We start from the raw sequence: 22,959 nt of genomic DNA on the forward strand, positions 1-22,959 counted from the left end.
ACAGTGGTGTGAAAAACTATTTGCCCCCTTCCTGATTTCTTATTCTTTTGCATGTTTGTCACACAAAATGTTTCTGATCATCAAACACATTTAACCATTAGTCAAATATAACACAAGTAAACACAAAATGCAGTTTTTAAATGATGGTTTTATTATTTAGGGAGAAAAAAAATCCAAACCTACATGGCCCTGTGTGAAAAAGGACTTGCCCCCTTGTTAAAAAATAACCTAACTGTGGTGTATCACACCTGAGTTCAATTTCCGTAGCCACCCCCAGGCCTGATTACTGCCACACCTGTTTCAATCAAGAAATCACTTAAATAGGAGCTGCCTGAGAAAGAGAAGTAGACCAAAAGCACCTCAAAAGCTAGACATCATGCCAAGATCCAAAGAAATTCAGGAACAAATGAGAACAGAAGTAGCTGAGATCTATCAGTCTGGTAAAGGTTATAAAACCATTTCTAAAGCTTTGGGACTCCAGCGAACCACAGTGAGAGCCATTATCCACAAATGGCAAAAACATGGAACAGTGGTGAACCTTCCCAGGAGTGGCCGGCCGACCAAAATTACCCCAAGAGCGCAGAGACAACTCATCCGAGAGGTCACAAAAGACCCCAGGACAACGTCTAAAGAACTGCAGGCCTCACTTGCCTCAATTAAGGTCAGTGTTCACAACTCCACCATACGAAAGAGACTGGGCAAAAACGGACTGCATGGCAGATTTCCAAGACGCAAACCACTGTTAAGCAAAAACATCATTAGGGCTTGTCTCAATTTTGCTAAGAAACATCTCAATGGTTGCCAAGACTTTTGGGAAAATACCTTGTGGACTGATGAGACAAAAGTTGAACTTTTTGGAAGGCAAATGTTCCGTTACATCTGGCGTAAAAGGAACACAGCATTTCAGAAAAAGAACATCATACCAACAGTAAAATATGGTGGTGGTAGTGTGATGGTCTGGGGTTGTTTTGCTGCTTCAGGACCTGGAAGGCTTGTTGTGATAGATGGAACCATGAATTCTATTGTCTACCAAAAAATCCTGAAGGAGAATGTCCGGCCATCTGTTCGTCAACTCAAGCTGAAGTGATCTTGGGTGCTGCAACAGGACAATGACCCAAAACACACCAAAAAATCCACCTTGAATGGTTGAAGAAAAACAAAATGAAGACTTTGGAGTGGCCTAATCAAAGTCCTGACCTGAATCCAATTGAGCTATGGCAGGACCTTAAAAAGGCGGTTCATGCTAGAAAACCCTCAAATAAAGCTGAATTACAACAATTCTGCAAAGATGAGTGGGCCAAAATTCCTCCAGAGCGCTGTAAAAGACTCATTGCAAGTTATCGCAAACGCTTCATTGCAGTTATTGCTGCTAAGGGTGGCCCACCCAGTTATTAGGTTCTGGGGGCAATTACTTTTTCACACAGGGCCATGTAGGTTTGGATTTTTTTTTCTCCCTAAATAATAATAACCATCATTTAAAAACTGCATTTTGTGTTTACTTGTGTTATATTTGACTAATGGTTAAATGTGTTTGATGATCAGAAACATTTTGTGTGACAAACATGCAAAAGAATAAGAAATCAGGAAGGGGGCAAATAGTTTTTCACACCACTATATATATATATATATATATATATACATATATATATACATATATATATATACACACATACATACATACATATATATATACATAGAAATAGAAATATATATACATATACATATATACAGTATATACATATATACACATATATATACATACATATATATACATATATATATACACATACATACATATATACATATCCACATACATACATACATATATAAACTGCTCAAAAAAATTAAAGGAACACTTTGAAAACACATCAGATCTCAATAGGAAAAATAAATCCTCCTGGATATCTATACTGATATAGACTGGGTAATGTGTTAGGAATGAAAGGATGCCACATCGTTTGATGGAAATGAAAATGATCAACCTACAGAGCCCTGAATTCAAAGATGCCCCAAAAATCAGAGTGAAAAATTATGTGGCAGGCTAGTCCATTTTGCCAAAATTTAATTGCAGCAACTCAAAATTGTACGCAGCACTTTGTATGGCCCCTGTGTTCTTGTATACATGCCTGACAACATCGGCGCATGCTTCTAATGAGATGACAGATGGTGTTGTGGGGGATCTCCTCCCAGATCTGGACCAGGGCATCACTGAGCTCCTGGACAGTCTGAGGTGCAACCTGGTGGCATTGGATGGACCAAAACATAATGTCCCATAGGTGTTCTATTGGATTTAGGTCAGGAAAGTGTGGTGGCCAGTCAATGGTATCAATTCCTTTATCCTCCAGGAACTGCCTGTATACTCTCACCACATGAGGCCAGGAATTGTCGTGCACCAGGAGCCACTGTACCAGCATAGGGTCTGACAATGGGTTCAAGGATTTCATCCTGATACCTAATGGCAGCCAAGGTGCCTTTGTCAAGCCTGTAGCGGTCTGTGTGACCCTCCATGGATATGCCTCCCCAGACAATCATTAACCCACCACCAAACTGCTCATGCTGAATGATGTTACAGGCAGCATAATGTTCTCCATGGCTTCTCCAGACCCTTTCACTTCTGTCACGTGCTCAGGGTGAACCTGCTCTCATCTGTAAAAAGCACAGGGCACCAGTGGTGCATCTGCCAATTCTGGTATTCTATGGCGAATGCCAATCAAGCTGCATGCTGCTGGGCAGTGAGCTCAGGGCCCATTAGAGGACATGGGGCCCTTGGGTCACCCTCATGAAGTTTTTCTGGTTGTTTGATCAGAGACATTCACACCAGTGGCCTGCTGGAGGTCATTTTGTAGGGCTCTGGCAGTGCTCATCCTGTTCCTCCTTGCCCAAAGGAGCAGATACTGGTCCTGCTGATGGGTTATGGACTGTGCAGGGAGACACAGCAAACCTTCTGGCAATGACACGTATTGATGTGCCATCCTGGAGAAGTTGGACTACCTGTGCAACCTCTGTAGGGTCCAGGTATTGCCTCATGCTACCAGTAGTGACACTGACTGTAGCCAAATGCAAAACCAGTGAAGAAACAGTCAGAAAAGATGAGGAGGGAAAAATGTCAGGGCCTTCACCTGTTAAACCATTCCTGTTTTGGGGGTCATCTCATTGTTGCCCCTCTAGTGCATCTGTTGTTAATTTCATTAACACCACAGCAGCTGAAACTGATTAACAACCCCCTCTGCTACTTAACTGACCAGATTAATATCCCATAAGTTTCAATGACTTTATGCTATACTCTGATTAAAAAGTGTTCCTTTAATTCTTTTGAGCAGTATATATATATATGTATGTATATATATATATATATATATATATATATATATATATATATATATATATATATATATTTATATATACCAGCAGAATACCCACGCTTCACAGCGGAGAAGTAGTGTATTAAAGAAGTTATGAAAAAGAAAAGGAAAAATTTAAAAAATAACGTAACATGATTGTTAATGTAATTGTTTTGTCATTGATATGAGTGTTGTTATATCTATCTATCTATATATATCTATATATCTATATCTATCTATCTATATATATATCTATATATATATATATATATATATATATATATATATATATATATATATATATATATATATATATATATCTGACTTTGTACAGTCCGACGCTTACTTTATATATTCCGACGCTGACTTTATATATTCAAGATTTGACTTTATATATTCCAGCGCTGACTTTATATATTCCGACAGTGACTTTATATAATCAAGTTTTGACTTTATATATTCGGGAATGACTTTATATATACAAGTTTTGTCTTTATATAGTTAAATTTAGTCATCATTGCATAACTTTTTCTTTACCAAAGAAATTTAAAGACTAAATTCAACTTCCATTCCTACCAAAGATATTTCTGGCGACTAAATAGAACCTACTTATATCCAAATTTGAGCTATCGAGCTGTCGCCTGCCTGCCTGAATAAGTCACCCTCGCTTCGCTCTTACTTTTTTACCATTCATTTAATCATGGCTAGTGGCGGAAAATTTATAAAATGGAAGGAGGATTACACTGAGTATGGCTTTACCAAAACAATTATTGACTGCGAATCGATTATTCATAAAGCTTCAATTGGTGATCTGTTTTTCTGTGTTAACCTCATATTTTTTCATACTTCTTCTCAAACCAAGGGGGTGCGAGGGTAAAATGAATCGGGAAGCGCTGATCAATGTAATTGGTGTACCAGGAAATCATGCATTGACGAAGTTCCCCTTTGCTTGGAATGCAAAGTGTGATTAAATGCATTATTTTTTAACGCGTTATGGAGCACATGCATCGAAGCTTCTCAGCTGTGCTTGTGCTAAGAAAAGGAAACATTTTAAAAATAACGTAACACGATTGTCAATGTAACCTTTTGTAAGTAGTGCCTGGAGGATTCAGTGTGGAGAAACTCTAGAGACAGCATGTGTATTAACTTGTGGATTTTTCTGTGAGTATTTGGTGGCAGCAAAGACTGCGTTAGCTGCGGAGCTCAGTTCAGAGCGAAATGAGGTGAATGGGAGGGGAGATGATGACGTGACTCCCCCCACCCGCCTTAACTGTCAATCCCCCACAAACACAGTCTCTCGGAATTTGCATAAGCACAGCCTTTCACCTGCAATTTTAACTTAGTTACAAAGTGATCAAAACTCTCGTTTATATCCTGTGTCCTCTCATTAAACTTGTACCCCGCATTACCCGTGGGCATGACAAACGCCAGCGGCAGTCTGTCTATGAACTTAATTTAAACTTTAGGTTTACACCGTGCTTTGTTTCCGAAGTAGCAGCTCTCATGAATATGGTTGTATATGTAACTCGATCGCTTCTTATTGTTTCGCTGCCTTCTCAATTATATAATGCATGTTTTCTTCAGCGCTTTTTGGAGCTCTTCCTGGTTTTCTACGTACTGCGTTGACAGTCAGTTCACGTGATTACGTGGGAGGTATGATGATGTCATACGAAACTCCACGGCTTTCGAGCTCAACTCCATTACAGTATATGGAGAAAAATAGCTTCCAGTTATGACCATTACGCATAGAATTTCGAAATGAAACCTGCCCAACTTTTGTAAGGAAGCTGTAAGGAATGAGCCTGCCAAATTTCAGCCTTCTACCTACACGGGAAGTTGGAGAATTACTGATGAGTCAGTAAGTCAGTGAGGGCTTTGCCTTTTATTAGTATAGATACACACATATATATGCACATAAACACACAAGGGACGTTCAAAAAGATTCTGCACTTTTATATTTTCGTTGGAAACTGAGGGTGGAAGAATATTACATTGTAAAGGAAGGTGACTATGTCGAAAAGTGTTTGGAATTTCTTTTTGAAATTCTTAATAAACAGAGTTAAAACACACACACACACACACACACACACACACACACACACAAACACAACTACTGGTCCAAAGTTGTAGAACACTTATGTTTTTCTACAGATTTAATTAGCTGAAATGCAATGAATGACCTAAAAGGGTGAAAAGGTAAGCAGTAAACTGCCAGTGGTTTAAATTTCAAGTTTAGGTTAGCAACTAATAGGTTACAACCTACAGATGTTCTGCAACAATCAAAGCAAATTAGGGCTTGAAAGTTGAAGCAAACAATTTGTACAGTTGTCCCAACTTTTGCTGATTACTTAAAAACCCTTCATATGTCATAGCCTCCTTAGCATTAGACCCAAGTGTTACTCAGGTTGCGAAAACCGTGCTAAAAGTATTAGTCCCGAGTGTCACTCGGGCAACTGTACACATGCGTCTTGCACATGTGTTAGGACCGAGAATCACTTGGGCTTCAAAAGTGTTTTCACTGCTGCCATTCTTTGGATAGATTATGTCCGAGTGTAGGTTTTCACTAATTATGAAATATCTGCACTTTACCAAAAATGAAGACTTTGATTAGAATACCCATCCACCACCCACACAGAAAAAAATTTAAGAGATATACCAGGCCATTGTAGCAAAAATTTGGAGCATTTCATTCCATGATGTTAGCATCGATGAAAGTCTCATGACTTATAAGAATAGACTGTCATGGATACATATATGACGTCAAAGACAGGAAGATTTGGCATAAATTTCTATGAGTTTTGTGAATCTAAAAGGTGATACATTTGGAATTTGGTTCTGTACACAGGGAAAGGGGCAATGTTTTGATCTGAAATACGATCAGTACAGCATTACTATGTCATCGGTGCCGACTTTGATAGATGCTCTGTTGGATCAAGGTTACTGTGTAACTATGAACAATTTTTATAGCTTGCCAGAGCTATTTGACATCTTGCTACAAAGAAAGACTTAAGCATATGGAACAGTGCATCCCAAATATTGTGGCATGCCTGAAGACTTTGGAAGAGCTAAATTACAGTGAGGTGCTCCAGTAGTTTGGCAAAAGGGCAAAATGCTTGCGCTGAAATGGAAAGACAAGAAAGATGTTTGTCTTTTTAGCACTGTACATAATGCAGCTACAGTCACTGTACAGGAAAAAGGCAATAAGCAGGTTACAAAGCTTTTTTGCAGTGGTAGCGCAATGGGCGTCATAGATCGTGCAGATCAAGAATTGACTTTCTATCCCATTATGAGGAAGCAACACAAGAAATACTATAAAAATGATATTTTGCCATCTTTTAGAAAAGCTGGAGAAACCTTACATGCCAGCTTGTTGAACAAATCATTGCCGCTCATCCTTCATCCACGTCCACGTGGTTGGCCCAGCACACCACACATTAATCGAGAGCATGTTATTGGTAAACATTTTATTGATTATATACCTCCAAGAGAAAAAAAAACTGAATTGAAGTATGCAGTGTGCTATTCAAAAACTGATAAACCTAGAAAAAAAATCCAAAAAGAAACATGCTATTATTGTCCTGATTGTGACGTTGGATTGTGTCTTTCACCATGCTTTAAGATTTACCACACAAAGGACTCATTTTGAGATTATATACTGTTTTGGCATCATTAGTAGTATTATTACTATTGTTATTCTTGTTCATTTCATATTATTTTTTATTCATCATTACTATTATTATTTGTATTATTATACTTTTGAGGTTTAATAATAATGAAAATTTTCATGCCAAAAAAATGCAACTCTTTTAAATGTTTTTTTGGAATAAAATGCAACACTAAGGAGGTTAAAGTAGAGTTGGAACAGACTGTGTTACTACACCTTCTGAAGTACTACTTGAACAATATTACACTGTAGAAAGTTGTAAATTCCAATGATAATAGCAAGAAAACAGCAATTAATAAATGAAATGAGACAGGGCATTATTACCCTTAGAAATGTAGGCCTTTCATATAGAGAATTGCAAAAGAAATAAAAGTTTCAATGAGCATAGTGTCCTACACAATCCAAAGTCATTTGGAAACTGGAAGAAACTCTAATAGGAAGTGATTTGGCAGACCAAAAGTCACAACCCAATGTACATGTATGTATACAGGACACGCATGCATAGTATATTAAAATAGTTTTTAAAGGCTATTTTCATAAAATAAATGTTTTAATGCAATATGCTGAAAATGTCATGCCACAATTCAAAACAGTAAAGTAGGAATTACCACAATCAATGCACAAACTACCATGTCTTCTTATTTACAAGTTTTCCATGGCTCTTAAATTCTACTGAAATTGTATAATAACTGCATTACGCAAATGATGGCTTTCTTTATTAAAGTAAAATATTAAGAAGTGGGAAAGAATATCCAGTATTATTCAGATCAGCTGTCATTTTTCAATTAAACAATTTAAAAGTTTTTATATAGAGTAAAATTAATCTATTTTATCTTAACATATAAAGTCAGATTATTTAAAAAAAATATATATTTTTTCAGTAATATTTTCTTGAATCTTACTGTTACAACTAATGTTTTGTGGTTGTTGCAAAGTCACTCCCAGAAAGTGAACTTCCACAGTGATTGCACTGGTTTAGAAGAACAGCTTCTGTGGTAATGCAGTGATGGGTACAGATTGTACTCATGCAAAGGAGGAAGGTCAGCATTGCTACTTGCTCTTCCCCCACTCCATAACATTTTTTTCCCACAGAAGCGTGCATGACCACACCTCTCCACTCCATCTGCAGTCCTGCATAAACTAAACATCTTTGATATCTAATCAATAAATTAAAGAAACTTTCTTCAACTACACTTGCTCTAACTCATTCTGCTCTTGAGCTAACTATGTTGCATACCAACAGATAGACAAATTGAAGAAAAAACAATACATTCTTCACCCAGGTATTTTCAACCCCTTATATTTCATTATTTAAAAATAAGAATTTTAATGTATTACATTTCTGATGGATTCTCTGCCACTGATTAACATAAAAGTGGGTAATGTGAAAACAAAATCTATATATTCTTATAATTTAATTATAACTAAAACAACTGATTCCATTAGTAGTTACCCTTTTGATTTTAGTAGAGGCAAATTTGGAAGTAGCTACAGGTATAATTGTTTCAGTTTTTTGAAAACCTTGAAAAATTGTTCAGAATTAAAATTAGAAAAAACTTTTAGACTCTTAAGGGACTATTGGTGTACATCAGTTTTCAATATGTGCCATATATTACCAAGTAGACTAATGTGAATGGGTCATTTCAAAGAGCTAAACTATTTTAGACAGTCCAGTGTAGCAATAGAAATATGTCTTGAGTCATTTCTTTGTAGAAAGTTGTTATATTCAGGTCTGCTGCCTCATGTCAAATGCAGAACACTTTCCTCCAAGATTCTGTCATATACAGGTGTCAATCAAACACAAGAATTTTGGTACACTGTATTAATTCCTAAAATTAGTAAGAAGAAAATTGTCTTTTTACATGACCTTTGGAGGTCAGAGCACAGAGTCAGCCATTGTACAGTGCTCCTGGAACAATTTTCAGGTTAACTAGTACCTTCATTTACAATTTTCTATTTTTAGTCATTTTTCATAATTCCACCAATGCCCACTGAACTATGCCCTAAAAACTCACTACCTCTGTAAGCTGGTGGGCTTAAATTTTTTTTATTTTTGTCATTAAAAATGATTCTTCACTGTGTCTATAAGACCTTCCTAACAAAACAAAAGTGTGAAGTGATATCTGTTCGGTAGCATATAACTATAGTTTTTTGTCATTTAAAGCTACGGTGGTTAAGAGTCATGGACAATGTTTCACCCACAACCCCCATTAAAAGTAAATTTCAAGCCATTGTCACCAGTACTTCATCAGGTAAGTATGCCCATTAGTGGGGCTACTCTCTCATGAGTCTGGCCCATGTATTTGCACAGCAAGGGGCATTGCTCAAGTTGAATCTGTGTAAAGAAGGATTGGCATTATGTGTCCATTAAAATAATAGATTAAGTGGACTCAGTTAGGTAGAAATATAAATTAAATTCTTAGAAGTGATGTATGTTTGACTCCCAGAGAAGTTGAAGTTAGCTACCTATTCACCACAACTTAATAGCTAAGACCTGTAGTAATATGCATTTTAAAAAAGTTATACACATTAAACATGGTTAACAAACCTGGAACACTATCCTGTAATGGTCAGCAAGGATATTTAATAGCCACTCTACCTGGTTAAATGTCATTAGGCCTGTTTCGTTTTTACGATCTTCAATCAAAATTAACTTCTGTGTTAACATTTTTTGAACAATTATGTATCAATAGAGATTTTAAAAGTAGTATATAGATTATGAGGACTTAAAAGAAGTTTGCTACTCTGATTCTCTCAAAATGTATTACATTTTGAATAAATTATACTGATGCTTATGTGAAGTGATCCTCCACAATGCTGTAGGCATTGTGAATGCTACAGTTGATAAAGATGTCTTTAATGGAGGGCAAAAGGTGTCTGTAAAATTTGTTGTAGGACCTTGTAGTTAGAGATGCTACAGTTCTCAAACCAGATGGTGATGCAGCTGGTCAGAATGGTCTCAATGGTGCACCTGTAGAATGTGGAGAGAATGGGAGGAGGGAGGTTTGTCTTCCTCAGCCACTGAAGGAAACGGAGACACTGCTGAGCTTTTTTGGCTATGGAGATGCTGTTGATTTATTGAGTAAGGTTATCTGGCAGGTGCATACAAAGGAATTTAGTGTTCTTACCCAATTCTACCACACAGCTTTTTGATTTTTGGGTGCAGGCATCATGGACCTTCCTCTGGTCAACAATCAACTCCTTCTGCACTATGTAAGCTCACTAATTCCAATGCTGATGAGACCTACCACCATTATGTCAACAGCAAATTTAATGATGGTGTTTGAGCTGTACACAGCCATATTGTTGCAAGTGACGAGAATAACCAGAAGTAGGCTGAGTATATAGACCTGGGGGTCACTAGTGCTTAGCATTATGGTGCTAGTGATGGTATCTACAACGCAGAATGCCTGGGGTTTCTCTGTCTCCAAGTCCATGATCCAGTTACATAGGGTTATAGCTTGACAGACTCCGCTTTCCTATAAGCTTCTAACGGATGATTGTGTTGTATGCTGAACTGAAGTCTATGAAGGACATTCTAGCATAAGATGAGACAGGGCCAGATTAGATGATAAGGTATCCTCTGTTTAACGGAGAGCTGGAGAGCATCATGGAATGTGGTAATTCCAGCTTTCACGTGGCCTAAGTCTAGCATCTCAAAGCACTTCTTGCAAACTGGAATAAGTGCTACAGGACAATAGGCATTGAGGCAAGAGACTCAGGACATCTTTAGCAGGGGGTATGACGGTGATAGTTCTAAAGCACTTGGAAACGACTGCCTGCTTAAAGGAAATATTGAAGATCTCTATAAAGATATATATCAGCTGGTTTGCACATTTCCTGAGCACTCGTCCAGGTATTAATTGCATTAACAATTTACAAACAATTTTGTGCAGGATGTTTTACATTTTGCAGGCAAGCAGTAAACATCTACCAATCAAATTTGATATCAATTTAGCAAACAAATTTCAATTAAGATATACTGAGTGGGTTGGATAATGGATGGATATACTGATGTTGCTATCTCTTACCAAAAGAAATTGAATACTATTGATTTGTTTTGACACAATAGGTACCATTGAGTTACTTTAAATATGGCAATTCATATTTACTTTCAATTTTCTATTGCTCCATAAACATATTAATTAAACTAATGATTTAAAGTAAACATAAGGGGTGGAAATCCACAATGCTGAATTCTTAATCAATGTCATAGTATGAATACAGTGGCACTTTGGCTCAATATCTATTATATAAAAAAATCTTGGGCCGAGACGTGATTTTCTCAGAGACACTTGAACGTCCTGCAAGACAAGGAGGACAGCTGCTGTACAGGCTTTTAAATGTTCAAAGCACTGCGGCACATGCAGATCACGCAGCACAGCACAAGCAGCAGCAGCAAGCCAGCTGATCGAACATAGAGGAGGTAAAAAAAAAATGCATTTGTTTCCCATTGTATCACCGTTTAAGAAGGGATTTCAGAGGAGTGACCGCATATCCTTAGCGTGCGTTCAGTCCCCCTCTTCACAATGCGAGAGGCAGAGACGCAAAGTGGCTGGCGCATAGCGCACTCCGGTGGGGGTTTAGTGGGGGAGGGGTTTGGGCAAGCAAAGCGAAGATTCTCCCTAGTTTAACTAGAAGGGAATTTTCAAAAAAAAGTGAAGTAAAATGTAAAGAATTTTGAGAGAAAAACAGATAAAGTGTTATTCAAGAGATCAAAAAAAAACAAATTACCTGGCCTTCACCAACACTCTCTGTATCAATAATGGTAACAATCCCTGGAGTATAAGGACTTCGTCGTACTGGATTGTTTTGTGTCACTTCTTCATCAGAAACACCTGAAGGCAATGTTCCTGCAAGCTGAGTCACCACTTTTCCCACCATAGTAAGACCAGACTTCAGTGTCTACAATATAAAAAAAGAGCAAAGCGCATTGAATTAACAACATAACCACCAAATTATGAATGCAATAATAGTCTCAGTAAGTTATACTTATTCAAATAGAAATAGCTAAACAGACAGCATTTATTCCTAAACAAGACCCAGCAGAATACTAAGTCAAAAATTTAAACTGACTTGAAAGTCTAGGTCACATCTTACTTCCCAAACCCATTACAATCATTTTTCCAACACGATGTACAAATTCCCTGTGCTGTTGTACTGCCTGACTAAGAATTATTTTTTTGTATTTAACTGACAGAATACCAAGTGAAAAATTTAAACAGACTTGAAAGTCTAGAGCATATCTTCGAGTGCATCTTACTTTCCCAAAACCATTACAATGATTTTTCCAACATGTTGTACAAACTACCTATGCTGCCGTTGTACTGCCTAACTACATTTTTTTTTGTATTTTACCTGTTTTCTAGATACACTTATCTCACAGCATCACATAGCACCTCAAGCTTACCTATATAGCGGTTTCAAAATGTTACTAATAAAAAAATTAATAGATGTAATCCCAAAGTTGCTCAAAAAAATGTAATTCATATACTACAGAATTTCAGAGGAAATACATTCTTACAGACTGTATAGGAATTGCTACAAATAAGCATCACATATTTATTTTAAATTTGAATTATAACCAAAAAGAGAAAAAGTGACAGTTTAAAAAACGCTCAATCTAATGACTTTTTTGTTGTTTTTGCATCATTATAACAGTAAATCAACGGAAAATGGTTATGTATCACAATAAGAAAAATAAAATCTTTCTGTATGTACAGTACACCCCCAAAATTCGCAGGGGTTACGTTCCTAGAGCACCCACGAATTGTGAAAAACCGTGACTTTTGGATGTGGTTAAAAAATGCCTTTTAAATGCCTATTTTTATAGTTTAAACCCTAAATACAGTATGCCCCCAAAGCACTTTAATTTCATTGCAAACTCAGCTTAGTACATTACCTAAAAAATTACCTTAATACATTACCTAAAAACAGAATGTAAAGGTAAACCCATCTACTGTACAGTACTGTACTGCTATGTCTCCCGCGGTGCTAGAATGTAAAATACCGATGTTACCACTATATGTAATGTAATTCAACTGCTGAAGGCCTGTGCGTTGGAGCTGGGGAGTTCTCTACAGTGTATCTTCAACATGAGCCTGGAACAGGGGAGAGTCCCGAGGCTTTGGAAAACATCTTGCATCACCCCAATCCCAAAGGTATCGCATCCTGGTGAGCTTGATGACTTCAGGCCTGTCGCCCTGACATCACATGTGATGGAGACCATGGAAGGAGCTGCTGCTTCACCACCTGAGCCCAAAGGCCTGCCACGCCCTCGACCCTCTGCAGTTCGCATACCAGGAGAAGGTGGGAGCAGAGGATGCCATCATATATATGCTACACCAATCCCTCTCCCACAGAGGCAGTGGTGCTGTAAAAATTATGTTTCTGGACTTCTCTAGCACCTTCAACACCATCCAACCTCTGCTCCTCAGGGACAAGCTGACAGAGATGGGAGTAGATTCATACCTGGTGGCATGGATCGTGGACTATCTTACAGACAGACCTCAGTATGTGCGTCTTGGGAACTGCCGGTCTGACATTGTGGTCAGTAGTACAGGATCGCCGCAGGGGACTGTACTTTCTTTGGTCCTGTTCAGCCTATATACATCGGACTTCCAATGCAACTCTAAGTCCTGACACGTGCAAAAGTTCGCTGATGACACTGTTTTCGTGGGCTGCAGCAGGAGTGGGCAGGAGGAGGAGTACATGAACCTAATCAAGGACTTTGTTAAATGCTGCGACTCAAACCATCTACAACTGAACACCAGCAAAACCAAGGAGCTGGTGGTGGATTTTAGGAGGCCCAGGCCCCTCATGGACCCTGTGATCATCAGAGGTGACAAAGTGCAGAGGATGCAGACCTATAAATACCTGGGAGTGCAGCTGGATGATAAATTGGACTGGACTGCCAATACTGATGGTCTGTGCAAGAAAGGATAGAGCCGACTATACTTTCTTAGAAGACTGGCATCCTTCAACATCTGCAATAAGATGCTGCAGATGTTCTATCAGACGGTTGTGGCGCGCACCCTCTTCTACATGGTGGTATGCTGGGGAGGCAGCATAAAAAAAGAGGGATGCCTCACGACTGGACAAACTGGTGAGAAAGGCAGGCTCTACTGTATTGTAGCCACGGAGCTGGACAGATTGACATCTGTGGCAGAGCGAGAGGTGCTGAGCAGACTCCTGTCAATCATGAAGAATCCACTGCATCCACTGAACAGCATCATCACGAGACAGAGGAGCAGCTTCAGCAACAGATTGTTGTCACTGTCCTGGGGCCTCATGTATAAACGGTGCGTATGCACAGAAATGTTGCGTAAGAACTTTTCCACGTTTAAATCGCGATGTATAAAACCTACACTTGGCGTAAAGCCACGCACTTTTCCACGGTACCTCATACCTTGTCGTACGCAAGTTCTCCGCTCGGTTTTGCAGACTGGCGGCACCCAGCGTCAAAGCAATGGTACTGTTCCTGTGTGGTTACTCATTATTTTCCTGACACGGCTTTATAAATACACTGAAACTAACCGCATATTGTTTATTAGTGTAACGCATCTGATTGTAATTAACTTGTAACAATATAATGGTCCAGGGAATAGCTATAGTATTCCAAATACCATAACTGCTTTAGCGTTGTTACTCTCACTGCACCTTCTTCTTTCAGCTGCTCCCGTTAGGAGTTGCCACAGCGGATCGTCATTTTCAATATTTCTCTCACTGCACCACTCAGAGTATTTATATCACTGTATCTGAGTGTGAATCACAGCAGCAGCTGTTCGGAAAGAGAATTATCGGTATACAGCATCAGGCACACGCTACCTCAGCCACGGCAAAACGTTTTAAAGCCTTTCCTGTACGGACCTCGCGGTTCAGAAACAGTTTAATCCCAAGAACTATAAACGCACTCAATCAGTTGCTCCTTGTAGAACTGTTTGTACTTATAAGTACAATCACCTCACTGTAAACTTGTACTGCAGTTATAATATTGCACAACCTGAGCCACTTTATAAAGTGCGTATTTACATATGATGACAATATCACTTTTAAGATGAAATGCAGCAAATTATGTTTATTATATTATACAGGTAAAACTTTAACTTCATTTAAATAATCTATATTCTTCACTGGGACTGGCGTGAAGGATAGAATAATTAAACATGTACTACGAAGATATTTCAATGTTCCTTAAAGTTTTTAAAGAATCAGTGCTCTAAGCTTACAGATGGCTTAACATCTATTACAGAGCTGATTGTGTGGCAATCGGTTACTTGGAGAAAGAAAAGCAAGAACTGCATGGGCGGCCACGCCAATACATATTGAATATAAAACAGAAAGAGAAAATAACGACACAGCTAAAAATGCAGCGGCAAATTTCGACAAAAGTGAAATGCTTGTGTCATGAGCACGAGGCGGCTAGTGTCTGCAACAGACGTGGCCATCCACTGTGCATAAGCTACCTCACTGACATTGGCGGGCGAAGGAGCCACCGATTCTTTTTCTGCCCAGTGCCACCACAAACCTAGAGCCGCCCCTGATACTGCTGCAATAAATAATTTCATCGATGGTCGTGCACAATCGCTGCGCTGTAAAACCCATGTTTAATAACGTGCTTTAACTCTTAATGATATCACGTATACATCTCAGTATTTTAGTTATTCAGAGCTGTAATATCACGAATGTAATGGATTATGTGTACAGTCGGAGGAAGAGAGCCGGTTTAAGAAGCAAGTAGTGATTCACACACATAGATCACATAGAAGATCAAATACAAAACAAAGCATTTAACGTGCTACTTTAATTACGATGTGATTTGAGAAACTGGTTAAGTAAATGATTTTAAGATGACGTTTATGATGTTCTACTTTAATGACAAAATAAACTACGTGATTAAAGTGGAAATTTCGAGATTGAAGTTGACATTTCGTGCTTTTTTTCCCCACTGTGCCTTTTTTTCTCTGTACCCTAAAAAGCTTTCATATGACACTCAGACAGTAGGCTACGACTCGCCTTTCCACGGCGACTGATATCTGAGCTTTCAAGTTTCTCCAACACGCTATGTCACTCGATCAACTTCCTTTTGTTGATTATACCACGGTTTAATTAAACAAATAGTATATTTTTCCTTTGCCTCCACTTGGTATTCGCTGAAATCGTTATATTTTCCCCCGTGCTTTTCCCATTGTCTTTTCACAGAAGGCTGAGCTTAAGGGTGATTTATATTGATTTGCATATTCAAAGAGGCGTAATTCTGGGAGGAGTTGGGCCGTTACATAATGCGCATGCACGAGCGTTAGTTTTCACGCTGATCGGGATTTATATAGCGGAAGAACGTGGAAGTTGGAGTACGCACAGATTCCTGCATCTGGATTTTTCTGTGCGTAAGCACATTTCGGCTTTTGTGCTTACGCCATGTTATAGTGCGAGTTCTACGCACGGCGTTATACATGAGGCCCCTGCTCCACTGACAGACTGAGAAGATCGTTCCTCCCCAACACTATGTGATTCTTCAATTCCACCCTGGGGGTTAAACGTTAACATTATACAAAGTTACTGTCTGTTATACCTGCATTTTTATCACTCTTTAATTTAATATTGTTTTTTATCATTATGCTGTTGCTGGAGTATGTGAATTTCCCCTCGGGGATTAATAAAGTATCTCTCTATCTATCTATGTAAGCGTGTTTTCTTTGGTCTGCGCATTCATTTTCTTTGTTATAAGTAGAGTAAATACATAATAATTTAATTAAAATACAGTAAAATGTACAGGTACTCACCAATGATGAATGATCTTGATTATGATGATGAAGTAGCTGTGCAGTACGATGCAGAGGATTTAAAACTCCTCGGGTGGCGCCTCTTCTTCAGGCGCTTCTGGAGGAGTCATATCTTTGGACGGGTCTTCTTCTGGTGGGGTTTCGTGCTGGCTTTTCTTTATAGGTTTCAGGAACATTGTGCTGGGAAGTTGCTACATTGTCTCCTGTAGCGAACTGCTGGTACAATTTCCGTGCTTTCTCACGGATAATGTTACTGTCCAAGGGGATGATCTTCTTCCTGCAGTCAGTGATCCACAATGCCAAGGCAGATTCCATCCTGACGATATTTTCATTCTTTACGGTCGTTACCTTTTTGGCACTATCACAGAAACTTACAAATACGGTACTCCAGATCACTGCTTCATTCTTCTTTATGTAGCGTGCGGTGCTTTCATTAATGCTATAGTGGCGCGCTACTGCTGCATAACTTTTTAGTTCCCAGAGCAAATCCAGTAGTTCAACCTTCTCCTGAAGTGCTTTAATCTTCTTCTGGTGCTTAAGCTCAGTGCCAGAAGCCTTAGAAGGTGCAGGGCAATTCGGCAACATCTTGTGCGTTTAAGAATAGCAAAATGAATACAATAACAAAATGGAAAACACGAGGACACTCAGCTGGAGTCGCGTCACAGGGCAGCAATCATTCAGCAGCAAGGAGAAATGCATAACGCTCTCGGACTGGCTACTTTCACCATCCCAAACCACGTTTCCCTCAGAGGTGGTAAACCCACTCACCTGTAGACGCATCACAGGGCAGAAGTCAATCAGCAGCAAGGAGAAATGAATAACGCTCTTGGATTGGCTACTTTCACCATCCCAAACCGCGTTTCCCTCAGCAGTTGTTTCTTGTTCTCTCTACAGCACAGTATTGCCACGAAAACAGCCACAAAAAATTGCAGAGGATATTTGCGCTTTCCACTAACAATTAATAGTTAGGTTCTAAGGAAAAATCCGCGAACAACTGAGTCAGGAACAATACAAAAAATACACCAACACATTAGTCACAATTGAATGTAAATCAATGTAAAATACGTACTTTGTTAAAGGACACTAACTGGCAAGAGTTTGTCAGGGCCAATAATAATACTTAAATATTATAACATTAAAACATATTAGCTAGCTTTAGGCCATGTAACAGTTAAATATTGAAGGCTCATCCCTGTATTTTTCATTCTTCTAAATAACTAGCAAACCACCAATATTTATCAGCCCAAGGCTAGGAATGAGAGGAACAAATTAAGTGATGGTTATTTCCTGGGCTAGGTTACAAGTATGTTTTTCAAGTCAAAATAAAAAGTGTGAAGAGAGGATAAAAGATGGCTAGACTTGTTTTATATGTAGCAGACAGGAACCACTTTTTACTTGCTTGCTTAATCATGAATATGATGTAATGAAAAGCAATGAACAATGAGTACTATGAGAAAACCTCTCAAGTAATTGTACTTCAACCTGGAGAGATGTTGTGCATCAAGTACTTTCATTTCAGCAGCCCATTATCTCATATATGGGTCATCCTGGGTTCGATTTAAATTGTGTACTTGATCAATAAATAAGTTGTGGACACCTGCAAAGGGCATGAAGTAAAGAGGGCTATTCTCAGTCAAGTGATGAACATTAGGTAATAAATGGGAAGAACTAGGAGGAGGCGAGTATTTTGCATAGATGGTAACAAATGTACTGTTAACCAATGCACTTCCTGGCTTACACAAAGGTCAGTTCTCTTTGTTAAACTTCTGTGTAATAAAGATTTTTTTCTGCATTCCCATCTGGGCTTTTTTAAAGAAGACTGCCGTCTTTAAAGAAAACTAAATTTTCTCCATGACATAGGCATCTTCATAGTTTGGGAAGATGGGATTAGCATCTGCATTCTCTACTATCTACTTTTTAGGGGGCAACACACAGTTCTTCAATTTGAGGTGTGGGACCATTACTACATTTTATGGCAAAGTAGAGTTGGGGACCTGTTTTAAAGACTTTAAGGACCACACAGGCCTTGAGATGCAAAGCCACTAAGGATCACTAGAGAGAATAACTGTTTTGTGCTTCCTGCCAGAGGGCTGCTGTTAACCAAAAACAATTAATCAATCAGGGGATTTTTAAGACTTTAAGAAACTAAGGGGCTCTGCCCCTGCTCGCTTCGCTCTCCCACCCCTGGGTTTGGTTTATTGGATATACAATTTAAAGAGATTGTTATTTTCATGGGAATTGCTACATATGCATTATTTTCACTTTTACTGTAAAACATTTATAAAAACAACTAGCAAAATACCCGCGCTTCGCAGTGGAGAAGTAGTGTGTTAAAGAAGCAATGAAAAGAAAAGGAAACATTTTGAAAATAACGTAACCTGATTGTCAATGTAATTGTTTTGTCACTGTTGTGAGTGATGAGTGTTGTTGTCATATATATATATATATATATATATATATATATTTACACACACACACATAAACATATATATATATATATACATATCTATACATATACACATATATACATACATATATATCTACATATATACACACACATATACATACATACACACACATATATACACACAAATACATATATATATATATACATACATACACACACACATATATAAACATATATATACATATACATACATATCTACACACACAGCTATTTCGTATCAGTGCAATACGCTGTTTGTTAAAACGTTGACTCCGCTCTTACGTGCAATAACAAATCAAATCATTCAGTTGTCTTTGCTCATATGTCATTTTAGAGCTGGACGCCTGGCATCTTTTTGGCCACAAGTTCGCTTTCTGTTTGGTGTGAGGTTCTGTGTTGTGGAGATTCTCAGGATGGATTGCAGGTGCTCATCAGTGAGGCGACTCCTGTGTGCTGTTTTGTTAGTCTTTATCACTGAGAAGAGCTTCTCACACAGATATGTGCTACCAAACATGCACAAGGTTCGAGCCGCATGTAGACGGACTTTTTTTGTTCTTCAAAGTCACCAAAGCGCCGTGCAAACTCAGTGCGCAATAACTCTAGTAAGCGGTAAGTGTTGGCAAGGCAGCTGAAGCGCTGCATTATGGGATCTGTAGTTTATTGTGTTACCAGCGCTTCCCGGGCTTTAATAACAATAATACAGTATATAAAATGATCTCGGGGCGGATATAATTACACGCCAGGCGGATGTGGCCCGCTGCCCTTGAGTTTGACACATATGGACTAAATAGAACTTGAAAAGATATATTTTTTCAAATGTGATCGCGCAATTCAGATAGAGTTGACGCACTACAGCCTGCATGCCTCAATGAGTCATTCTCCCCTCGCTCTTACTTTTTTACCGTTCATCTAATGAATACACTGAGTATGGCTTTACCAAAACAATCATTGATGGCTAATAAAGTATCATTATTCGAGTATGTAGAGCGGGATATATATATATACATATATATATACCCGCGTCGCAGCGGAGAAGTAGTGTGTTAAAAAGGTAGAAAAGAAAAGGGAACATTTTAAAAATAACGTAACATGACTGTCAATATACAGTATTTGTTTTGTGAGTGTTACTGAGTGTTGCTGTCATCAAGGATTTGATTATCATTATTTCTTTCAATCAGGTTCGTATTTGTAGGATGTGTTGTGTTCAAGTTACATTCCGTGTTTGTCAATCGTTGTAAAGATGACAGGTTTCATTCATCGATTCGTTTCTTACTGCTTCAATAAACAGCTCGTCTTCTTCTTTATCTGAGACCTGACACACTGCATGCACGGGTTTTTTTTACACTGTCTTCCTTTAGCGGGACATTGACTTTTTCCACCGTGTGCTTTGTTTCCACAGTAGCTGCATTTATGAATATGCTTATCAGACGCTTCATATTTTTGCTGCCTTTTCAATTGTGTAATTCGGTTTTGTTCAGCTCTTTGGAACTGTTGCTTTTTATCTGTGCACTGCGTCAGTTCACGTGAGCCACTCGGTGTACTTGCATTGAAGGTTCCCAGCTGTGCTGGTGCCATCTCCTGCTATGTCCATAGCTTTATTTAATGTTACCTTAGTCCTGGCACTTAAAACTTTCTCTCGCAGTTTCGCTGAGTTTGTGTCAAACACCACCCTGACCATCTCATCTTCCTCTCCATAAGCACAGTCCTTCACCCGTGAATATTTACCCGTGGCAGTTTGCTATTGGATTGCCGCTGACGGACGGCCTTATATGGGCAGGCACTAAATTACAAACGCCAGCGCAGCCTGTCTATGAACTTAATTTAAAGTGTAGGTTTACATCGTGCTTTGTTTCAGTAGCAGAACTCATGAATATGGTTGTATATGTCACTCGCTCGCTTCTTATTGTTTCGCTGCCTTCTCAATTATATAATGCATGTTTTCTTGAGCGCTTTTTTTTGAGGTCTTCCTGGTTTTCTATGTACTGCATGATTACGTGGGAGGCGTGATGATGTCACACTAAACTCCGCCCACGGCGTTGAAGCTCATCTCCATTACAGTAAATGGAGAAAAACTGCTTCCAGTTATGACCATTACGCATAGAATTTCGATATAAAACCTGCCCAACTTTTGTAAGGAAGCTGTAAGGAATGAACCTGTCAAATTTCAGCCTTCCACCCACACGGGAAGTTGGAGAATTAGTGATGAGTCAGTGAGTGAGTGAGTCAGTGAGTGAGTGAGTGAGTGAGGGCTTTGCCTTTTATTAGTATAGATACTCTACTTGTCCTTTATTTTTGGCCCCGGGTGTGGTTAAATCTGTTTCTCACAGGACGTATAACGTTGCTCGCGTTGTGAAGGGGGGGCAGGCTGAATGCATGCTAAGGAGAAGCGGTTGGACCATCTGCTGGCTTGTTGCTGCTGATGAGCTGCGTATTCTGCTTGTCACGCTGCGCGTCAATCATTTAAAAGCCTGTACAGCAGCTGTCCTTTTGCCACTTTGCATCTCTGCAGCTCAAGTTGTGTTTGGGTGTTTGGCTGAACACATGCTAAGGAGAAGCGGTCAGGTCATCTGCTGGCTTGCTGCTGCTGGCGAGCTGCGCGTTCTGCTTGTCGCTTGTCGTTGTTTTAAGAGCTGGGCACACATGAAGAGTGTCTGCCAAAAGCATTCCAACAACTGCTAGGTTAGATGTCCGTGAACTTGTTTTGAATGTTGTCTCACTGCCTTGTCTCGCGTGATATCAAATTGTCTTCCAAGAAGATTACGTCTCGTCTCCCTAGTCTCCCTTCCTAGATTTTTTTTTTTTATACTAGAGAGTTACTTTAGAAAAGAGAGAGGAAGAGAGGGAGAGGGAGAGAGAGAGAGAGAGAGAGAGAGAGCGAGACAAGTAGGGAGCATTGGTGAGGTACTTGTGTGGTGGATAAATGGATGGGGCCACCCAATCAGACAGCCAGGTTATTACCCTAAAAACCAGCAAGACGTCTTGATGTATCATGTACTGCGTGTTCTCTTACCTAAATGTCCTCCATGAAAAAACATATATTTTTGATACCATTAACTTTTTGGCATTATTCTGTGTGTGGAGAAATGCCTTGAAGCAAAATTCAGGTGTGCTTGATGTAACATTGAAAAGAAAAAATTAACCCAGAAGAGAACATTTTTGTATTTGTTTAGGCAAAAGCTGGATATCTACATACAAATCCAATTTTCAAATAAACAAAAAAGAAAAACAACATAAAATTTTGAAGTATCTAACCTGTATGAAAACAAGTGACATGAATGACACACTTCTGCTACCATAGCTTCTCCACAAATCAATAAAGAATGTTTTGATTAGCACAAAAAACAAAATACAGTGATTAGAAAACACATTAGTTGATCAATTAGTTGGCAAACGTTTCTTTTAATAATTAATGTGCAGCAATTTGCACTGATCCTTTTAGTACCTTGTCAGGGACGCCTTCAAAAGACAACATAATCAGGCGCCACATGATATTGATAGACAGAATTCTTGATTAATCTCTCTGGTGCCTTAGTAAAAGCACTCAATCCATTAAAACAGAGAGAGAGAGAGAGAGACAGACAGAGGAAGTCTCACATAAGCGACCCTATATCACTAGTTTCAGACTATTTTGAATGATTTTGAAGGCTGATAAAAATAGCTCCATTACAAAAACACACAAAGTCAGAAACAAATACATACTTCAGGCACCAGTAATTCCCAGGAAAC

General features: G+C 38.8%; 1 protein-coding gene across 4 annotated transcripts in view; it reads right to left on the reverse strand.

Moving 5' to 3' along the window:
• bcas3 (BCAS3 microtubule associated cell migration factor) overlaps positions 1–22,959 on the reverse strand; it is an 846,307-nt gene that overhangs the window by 704,661 nt on the left and 118,687 nt on the right. For all 4 annotated transcript variants that reach the window (XM_039756733.1, XM_039756734.1, XM_039756732.1 and 1 more), the window contains exon 12: positions 11,740–11,910. In XM_039756733.1, the coding sequence (XP_039612667.1) occupies positions 11,740–11,910 (171 nt within the window). The remainder of the gene's footprint in view (positions 1–11,739; positions 11,911–22,959) is intronic.

This window comes from Polypterus senegalus, chromosome 6 (genome assembly GCF_016835505.1).
Source record: "Polypterus senegalus isolate Bchr_013 chromosome 6, ASM1683550v1, whole genome shotgun sequence".
In the NCBI taxonomy this organism is placed as follows: domain Eukaryota; kingdom Metazoa; phylum Chordata; class Cladistia; order Polypteriformes; family Polypteridae; genus Polypterus; species Polypterus senegalus.